This window comes from Sapajus apella, unplaced genomic scaffold (assembly GCF_009761245.1).
Source record: "Sapajus apella isolate SASKATOON/1434 unplaced genomic scaffold, GSC_monkey_1.0 scaffold2849, whole genome shotgun sequence".
Lineage (NCBI taxonomy): Eukaryota > Metazoa > Chordata > Mammalia > Primates > Cebidae > Sapajus > Sapajus apella.
In genome coordinates this window covers 1-8,503 of record NW_022439775.1, presented here as the reverse complement: position 1 = coordinate 8,503, position 8,503 = coordinate 1, and the positions used below count along the sequence as shown (strand labels likewise).

The 8,503-nt window shown below is 54.8% G+C and overlaps 1 protein-coding gene across 1 annotated transcript; it reads right to left on the bottom strand.

Moving 5' to 3' along the window:
• Positions 1-1,992: 1,992 nt before the first annotated feature.
• On the bottom strand, positions 1,993-7,453 carry NOL12 (nucleolar protein 12). Its single transcript, XM_032273342.1, has 6 exons — positions 7,284-7,453; positions 5,606-5,711; positions 5,261-5,309; positions 4,626-4,768; positions 2,984-3,075; positions 1,993-2,578 (listed from the first exon to the last, which is right to left on the bottom strand). The coding sequence occupies exons 1-6, from the start codon at positions 7,361-7,363 to the stop codon at positions 2,416-2,418; spliced, it is 633 nt and encodes a 210-aa protein (XP_032129233.1). The 5' UTR covers positions 7,364-7,453; the 3' UTR covers positions 1,993-2,415.
• Between the last annotated feature and the right edge of the window lie 1,050 nt (positions 7,454-8,503).

The window sequence follows — 8,503 nt, the reverse complement described above, 5'->3', positions numbered from 1 at the left end:
CATCCTGGTCAACATGGTGAAACCCCGTCTCTACTAAAAATACAAAATATCAGCTGGGCATGGTGGCGCGTGCCTGTAATCCCAGCTACTCAGGAGGCTGAGGCAGGAGAATTGCCTGAACCCAGGAGGCGGAGGTTGCGGTGAGCCGAGATCGCGCCATTGCACTCCAGCCTGGGTAACAAGAGCGAAACTCCGTCTCAAAAAAAACAAAAAATAAAAATACATGGATGTGGTGGAGCACGTCTGTCATCCCAGCTACTCAGGAGGCTGAAGCAGGAGGGTGCAGTGAGCCGAGACCATGTCACTGCACTCCAGCCTGGGCGACAGAGTGAGACTGTGTCTTTAAAAAAAAAAAAAAAAAAAAAAGGCTGATCCTGACCCTCCACTGGTTAAACTCACCCCTACCTCAGGGGCTCTCTCTGCCCACAGGATCAGAGCCCAGATCCCCATCTCAGTATCAGGCCCAGCAGGCCAGGCCCTGCTGACTTGCACAGCTTTCTCCTCTCCTCTCACCCTGACCCCCACCTCTGCCTTCCCCTTGCTCACCAAGGGCACTGGGCCCTTTCTCCACACCCTTTCCTCCCCTGTGTGCCTGGGCAAGCTAAGTCATCTTTCCAGACTCAAGTCAGAGTCACTTCCTCTTGGAAGCCTTTTTGAACGCCCTCTCCCCTGAACTTATACGGATGTCTGCTAACACTTTATTGAACGCGACCTTCGGGGACACCTTTTTGTGTCTGTCTCCTCCATGAGATGTGAGGACCATGTCTTGTTAGCCATGACAGGGTAACTTTTTTTTTTGAGACGTAGTTTCGCTCTCATTACCCAGGCTGGAGTGCAATGGCGCGATCTCGGCTCACCGCACCCTCTGCCTCCTGGGTTCAGGCAATTCTCCTGCCTCAGCCTCCTGAGTAGCTGGGATTACAGGCACGCGCCACCATGCCCAGCTGATATTTTGTATTTTTAGTAGAGACGGGGTTTCACCATGTTGACCAGGATGGTCTCGATCTCTTGACCTCGTGATCCACCCGCCTCGGCCTCCCAAAGTGCTGGGATTACAGGCTTGAGCCACCGCGCCCGGCCCGACAGGGTAACTTTTAATGTTACGGCACCTGAGACTCAGTTTTCTCATCTGTTAAATGGAGCTAAAAGCCACTTTGCAATGCTGCTGTGAGTTAATAATGTAACTGTCTGGCACACCAGAAGGGGTGGATAAAAGTTGTTTCCTGGGCTGGGTGCAGCGGCTCATGCCTGAAATTCCAGCACTTTGGGGGGCTGAGGTGGGTGGATCACCTGAGGTCAGTAGTTCGAGACCAGCCTGGCCAACATGGCGAAACCCCATCTCTACTTAAAATACACAAATTTGCTAGGTGTGGTGTTGGGTGCCTGTAATCCCAGCTACTCCAGAGGCTGAGGCAGGAAAATTGCATGAACCCGGGTGTCGGAGGTTGCAGTGAGCTGAGATCTCACCATTGCACTCCAGCCTGAACAACGAGTGAAACTCCCTCTCAAAAAGAAAACACAGGGCTAGGTGCTGTGGCTCATGCCTATAATCCCAGCACTTTGGGAGGCCAAGGCAGGTGGATCATGAGGTCCACCTGGGAGGTGGAGGTTGCAGTGAGCCAAGATTGCATCACTGGACTCCAGCCTGGTGACAGAGTGAGACTCTGTCTTTAAAAAAAAAAAAAAAGAATTAATCAATCCTTCCGTGTTGGGCCCCGCCTAGGAGCTGCTGGAAGCCGGGGGATGCTGCCCCAGTGTGGTGATGGGGAATGACCTGGGATTCAACTGCTTCCACTGCTTTAGTGTCAGCTGAGACTGCTGGGCCCAGGACAAAAGACAGGCCCAGAGGCTCCTTAGTGAAAGGCACAGGGGGCACTGCTCCCCCACTGGCCTCAGGAACCTGCTTTCAGAGCAGCAGGTGGGCTCTGGATTTTAGCAATGGACACACTGGTCCGTACACACTGGTACTGGTTAGGGGACCCAGCACCTTAATAGAAGCAGAACTGGACTTTATTGCAGCCACAGGGAAAACTGCTGGGAACAGAGCCATGGCCCCTGACCATGTCCACCGCCCCAGAAACCTGCCCTTGCATGTGGTATCAGGGGCAAACAAATCACAAGTGCACAAATCTCTGATGAGTTTCCCAAATTTGATGAGTGCCAGGTGGCGTGCACATTTGGGAAGATGCCCCAACGTGGCTCTGAAGGCTCTTCCCGGGGCAGGCTGCGCTCAGCTGCCCACTCCTGGAATTCAAACCCCAGGCAAAGGCAGCCGGCCCCAGGCCAGAGAGGTCCTGGCTTCCCAACTCTGAGCTGTGCAGTCATCACGCTGGTGCAGGCTGGGTGACAGGGACAGCAAGATGACAAAGGCCAGGTCCCTGCAGCCTAGGCTGGGGCACAGCTTGGTTCTCAGCCTCACTCCCCGCTGTGCTGTGCTTTGCCTGTCAGACGGCGACGCTGGGCCTTGCTGGTGCGAGCGGCCCTTGGGGGCTTCTTGGAGTCCTGGGCCCTGCGGGGATGTTTCCTCTTGACCTTTTTGCGGCTGTGTGCATGCAGTGCTGCTGTGAGGGAGGAGATCCTGGTGGAGGGTAGAAAGCCTCAGTTTACCTTGGGAACAGGGTGGCAGGTGGAGACTGCGTTAGGGGGTAACTGACCACCCGGCTCATGGAGGGGGTGTCAGGACAGGTCGCAAATGCTGGGACCACTAAATTCATGCCAGAGTTGGCCTGCTCTACCTCCAGAGTGTCCGCCAGCAACTCAGCTTAGAGAGACGGGCCCTTCACCCAGGCACCAAGGGCACCGGAGGTCAGACATTCTCAGGGGGTGGGTGGAACAGGGAAATGAAGAGAGGCTGAGGATCACTGGCCAGGCAAAGCAGAGGGCTGCTCCGGGCCCTCCACCTGCTGCACACCACCCCTAAGGGCCAGGCCGCTACTGCCAGCCAGGAGGAGTGGGACCAGGGAGGCGGCAGGCCGACACTCACCGCTGAGAGAGCAGGGGGTCTCTGGACTTCCTGGGCAAGGCTTTGGTGGGCATGGATGATGCCTCCTCCTCCGACCTGTCTCCAGCCCCTCCCTAAAGAAGCATAAAACATTGACTTAGATGGGGCAGTAGCTGGGGAGGCCTGGGCTGGGCACCTGAGCGGCGGTGCTTGCTGCTGCATCACAGGCCTGGGATGGGGCTAGAGAAGGCCTCGGGCGGAAGCACTCTGTCTGTCCTAAAGCAAGGATTACACAGGGGACGGCCATGCTTCAAAACCCTCTCCTGCCTCTAGAAGCTTCCAGTACATACTTAAACATTCAGGAATGAAAATCCTAGCTAATGACGACAAGACTTGTCTTTGTATTGGATCTTGCAAAAGAATGAGCATAAAATGAAAGACGAGTGTGATATCGGTATGGTTTTCCTTTTTTTTTTTTTTTTTTGAGATGGAGTTTCACTCATGTTACCCAGGCTGGAGTGCAATGGCGCGATCTCGGCTCACCGCAACCTCCGCCTCCTGGGTTCAGGCAATTCTCCTGCCTCAGCCTCCTGAGTAGCTGGGATTACAGGCACGCACCACCATGCCTAGCTAATTTTTTGTATTTTTAGTAGAGACGGGGTTTCACCATGTTGACCAGGATGGTCTCGATCTTTTGACCTCGTGATCCACCCGCCTCAGCCTCCCAAAGTGCTGGGATTACAAGCTTGAGCCACCATGCCCGGCCTTTTTTTTTTTTTTTTTTTTTGGAGACAGGGTCTTGCTCTGTCACCCAGGCTAGAATGTAGTTGGGATTACAGGCACCTGCCACCGCACCCAGCTAATTTTTGTACTTTTAGTGGAGACAGGGTTTCACCATGTTGGCCAGGCTGGTCTGGAACTCCTGACCTCCAGCTGATCCACCCACCTTGGCCTCCCAAAGTGCTGGGGTAATAGGCATGAGGCAGTGTGCCCGGCCCTGAGATCAGTATGGATGTGACGGGGGAGTGGCTCCAGGACTTAAGGACACAGAAACTCCCTGGAGGAAATGTGTTTTACATCGTAACTGTGTACATACATGTCCATAAATTCTTAGGCAAACCCAGATACAACTCCAATGGAAATAGCCATCTTCGGAAACAATACTTACCATGATGCTTCTGGTATTTTCAATTATGATATTCTTATTTTTTATGCTGCTTGCAATCTACTCATGATTCACAACCCACAGGTTGAAAACCCACTTAGTGCACACAGAGGTGCCAGGGCTGCCAATCGCACAAAGAGAACAATCGCAACAAACAGCTCCTTTTTGTGAAGCATTTACAACAGGGCTGGGCACTGTGCCAAGTGACTCCCACGGATTAACCACTTTTATCCCCACAGCAACCCCACAAGGCAGGCGCCACCCCCCCCCCCCCCCCCCCGCAAGCCCAGTTCACTAACGGAGAAAGGAAGCAGGCAACGTGAAGGAACCTGCTCAGGCCCCTCAGCCGCTCAGCAGCGGGGCTGGTCCCTGCAGTGCCCCAGAAGCAGGGACTCCCGGGTTCAAAGGGAAAGGGCACCAGCCCTGGGATACCCATAACATGCACCAACACTGAGCAACCCCCTGACAAGCCAGTCCGCCCCCACGCCCCTTCTTCCCAGGGATGAGACTGCGACCCACCTCAGGTGGGGTCAGCCCGAGCAGCTGAGCCCCGGAGAGGTCCAGGTCACTGATGGTGGTCACGGTGACTGTGTGGTTGGGGTGGTCGTACTGCACTGACTCCGTCTTTGCTGTCACCAGCCGGTCTAGCTCATCTGCCTCCTCTGTGGGGATGGACACAGCCCTGGCCTCAGCCAGGGGAACCAGTGACCAGCCTCCAGCCTCCCTTCCGCCCTGGAGTGCAATGCCCCCCTCTACTCTGTGGACGTGGAGAGCATCCACAAGGTCCCTGGCACTAGAGCCTGGCCTGCAGATGAATGTTGAGAATGATCTCATTTCCTTCCTGCTCTGGCTGGTCCCCATTTCTGACAGACCCTCTGTGACAGCTGCTGCTGTCCCTCTCTCCAGCCCTAGTCCTTTCAGTCTTCAGAAACTGGGCTCTCTGCTCAGGCTTGGTTAACCGTGGGATTTACGTCTAACTCTCCTGGTCTCTATTCCACTTGTACTGAGAGGTGCTAGGACCACCCTTGGCCCCAGAGAACCCCCCAAAATCCCTAGGGCCAAGGAGGTCAGCTTCTTTCCCTTCCACCCACCAAGGGAATATATAAACCAGGCCCATCAGCTGTTCTCCAGGTCAGACCAAGCATGCGACTTACCCAGCGCCTCTTCTCTCTCTGCCAGCATCTTCAAGTATTCCTGGTGGCGCTGAAACCATGCAGGCAGGTAACACAGTGAGTATGGCCTCTTAGCCCAACCTCAGGCTGGGGTATTCATCACCCCCAGGGTGACTGAGACCATGATTCATACTTCGAGATCAGGAGGAGACTCCATCTTCCATTACTCCCAGACCCGGGCCCACGGAGTCTCCACCTGAATAAACTATTCCCGGGTCCTGCCCGCACACATGGCGGCCCATGCTTACACCTGCTTCTGTTAGGAAAATCCAAGGCTGCAAGTACCCTAAGAATCAAAGACCTCCCTCCCACCTTCCCCCTGTGCACCTCCTCCCGCAGCTTCCTCTGCTCCTCTTTCAGCCGCTGCTTAATCTCCTCAATGGCTGCCTTCTTCCGCTCGACCTTCCGCTTGTGGAAGCCTGTCAGGTACTCCCTACAGGAAGGAAGCCGGCAGAAACAGGAGAGTCGCAGGAGATACAAGAGAAAATGTATCTCCACTAGGAGAAAATGTATCTCACTCTAGGAGAAAAATGGCTAATGCCACACTTGCCTTGTGCTAGGCCCCATTCCAAAAACTTACAAGTATTAGCTCATTTAACCCTTACAACAATGGCCAGACATGGTGGCTCACGCCTGTAATCCCAGCACTTTGGAAGGTTGAGGCGTGTGGATCACTTGAGGCCAGGAGTTTGAGACCATCCTGGTCAACATGGTGAAACCCTGTCTCTACTAAAAATACAAAAAAATAGCTGGGCATGGTGGTGCGTGCCTGTAATCCCAGCTACTCAGGAGGCTGAGGCAGGAGAATTGCCTGAACCCAGGAGGTGGAGGTTGCGGTGAGGCGAGATCACGCCATTGCACTCCAGCCTGGGTAACAAGAGCGAAACTCCGTCTCAAAAAAAAAAAAAAAAAATTAGCGGGGCATGTTGGCGCATGCCTGTAGTCCCAGCTCCTTGGGAGGCTGAGGTGGGAGAATCACCTAAACCTGGGAGGTGGAGGTTGCAGTGAGCGGAGATCGTGCCTCTGCACTCCAGCCTAGATGACACAGCTAGACTCGTCTCAAAAACAAACAAAAAAACCCTCACAATAACCTATGCAGTGGGTTTCAATCTCCATTTTACAGATGGGAATGTTGAGGCACAGAGTCTAGGTTACTTGCCCAAGGTTAGAGAAAGGATACATTTAGGAAAACAAGGAAGATACTGCCTCTTTCCACTCAATATTAAGGGCTCTCAGGTTCAGGGAACAGGACCAGGTGGGAGGGCACACTCAGTACATGGGATTATCCCTTCCATACTGGCAAACCTCATTACTCTACAACAGGACTTTCAGGGGCACCCTGATCCAGACCTTCAGAACCCTGCACTAGACCAGCACCCGTGTCCCCAGGACACCTGACCCTGAACTCTCCTGTAGGGCCTGCTGATGCACGCTAGGAGTTTCCTGATGATGCCCAGCATTTCCCTCCCTCCATTCCTCGGTCTGATCTCAGCCCCTTCTCATCTTGGCAGTGCCAGCTGCTCTGTTCCCATTTTACCCCACAGTCCAGCACTGGGCTTTTCGCTGACCCGCTGCTATGTGCCATTTATCTGTCTGGCCGGACACAGGCTCAGAGGTTCAGCTTCCTGATACAGGACCTGGCACACCAAAGGAGCCCAATAAAAGTCTGCAGAGCGAGTGAATGCACTTAAGCCACTCTCATTTCGTTGGCTCATCATCAACCACGGCTGAGCGCCTGCTGTGTGCCGGGCCGATGGACTGGGCTGGGCTAGGGTGGTCGAAGCCACTGCTCTGATGCCCGAGCTTCCGGCTGTCTGGCGGCGCAGGGACCCTAGGCGAGGTGGGGTGGCCAAGAAGGGACAAGCGGGACCAGGTACAAACTGGGAGGTGCAGAGGGGTTCTTCCCAGGGGGCGGGGCCGGAAGAGCCATCGGCGGGAGCGTGCCCGGCCCGGACCTAACCTTGGCCGAGGCTCGAGGGGAGTCCGGTCCGGCTTTGCCACTCACCGCCTCTTTTCCTCGTCGAAGCTGAGAACTAGCCTGGGCCGCCGGTCGTCACCATCTCGCTTCTTCTTGTTGCGGCCCATAGCGGTGAGGCCACCACCTTCCTCTCACCGGAGACACTTCCGGGTGCAGCGTACTCATCCTCCCGGGTGCACCCCTCAGCGTCGCTCCGCAGTTCCGCCCGCAGACCCCGCCTTTTAAAGGGAACTTCCAGCCCGTTTTCTTCCCTCTCCCCAAGCGTGACGCTCTGGCTCCTGACCGCTCCGTGACTCCCAGCTCCAGCCCCTACCCAGATTCGCTTCAGTGAGAGCGAGGCCTCCCGGACCCCATTGCCTAGGACTGTGCCTGGCATACAGTATGCACTTAATATGGAGTTACTCGTGAATGACCGAAAATTCCTGTTCCGACCCTACTTTGAATGTTTTTTCTTTGATTTGTTATTATTATTACTTTTGAGATGGAGTCTCGCTCTCTCGCCCAGGCTGGAGTGCAGTGGCGCGATTTCGGTTCCTTGCAACCTCTACCTCCAAGGTTCAAGCAATTCTCCCACCTTAGCCTCCTGAGCAGCTGGGACTACAGGTGTGTGCCACTATACCCCGCTAATTGTTGTATAAGACAAGGTTTCACCACGTTGACCAGGCTGCTCGAACTCCTGACCGCAAATGATCCTCCCATCTCGGCCTCCCAAAGTGCTTCCTCCACACCCGGTAGCCTCTCTTACCTGCCCCAGGATTTTTCTTTGCCCTTTTGTGGCCCCAGTCCTAGTGTATGTACTGTGTCAGCCTGTGCACGGGGAGAATCAGTGGGTGAACTGAGGACCAGGCAGGGCAGCCTAGGGGGACATTTTCTCCAATGTCCAGCAGAGGGCATCCCATCTGCAGCCAAGTTTCCAAAGCTATTTCTGGGTGGCCACCTGGGAGCCCCAGGAGCGCCTGGAGATTGGGTGTGGCTCAATGGATTTCTCAGCATGTGTGTTCCATCCTCTTTGGCCTCTCATAGAGGTACGTGCTCCCCACTCCGCCCAGGGCCCAGGGCAGTCACTGAGATGGAAATCATCCACCCAAAATGGGTCCCATTTTATGGATGAGGAAACTGAGGCTGGGTGTATAAGAGACCTACTCACAGCTGGTGCCAGTTGCCCTGGAAAGTGAGATTTACTGGCCTAGTGCAGTGGCTCACGCCTGTAATCCCAGCACTTTGGGAGGCAGAGGCAGGTGGATCAC

What these genes read in the sequence shown, in the direction of transcription:
- NOL12 (XM_032273342.1), bottom strand. Translation starts at nt 7,363, where the DNA reads ATGGGCCGCAACAAGAAGAAGCGAGATGGTGACGACCGGCGGCCCAGG. An exon ending in TTCGACGAGGAAAAGAGGCG is followed by an intron (nt 5,712 to 7,283) that starts GTGAGTGGCAAA and finishes TCCTTCCTGTAG; the next exon opens with GGAGTACCTGACAGGCTTCC. An exon ending in GACCCCCTGCTCTCTCAGCG is followed by an intron (nt 2,579 to 2,983) that starts GTGAGTGTCGGC and finishes ACCCTCCACCAG; the next exon opens with GATCTCCTCCCTCACAGCAG.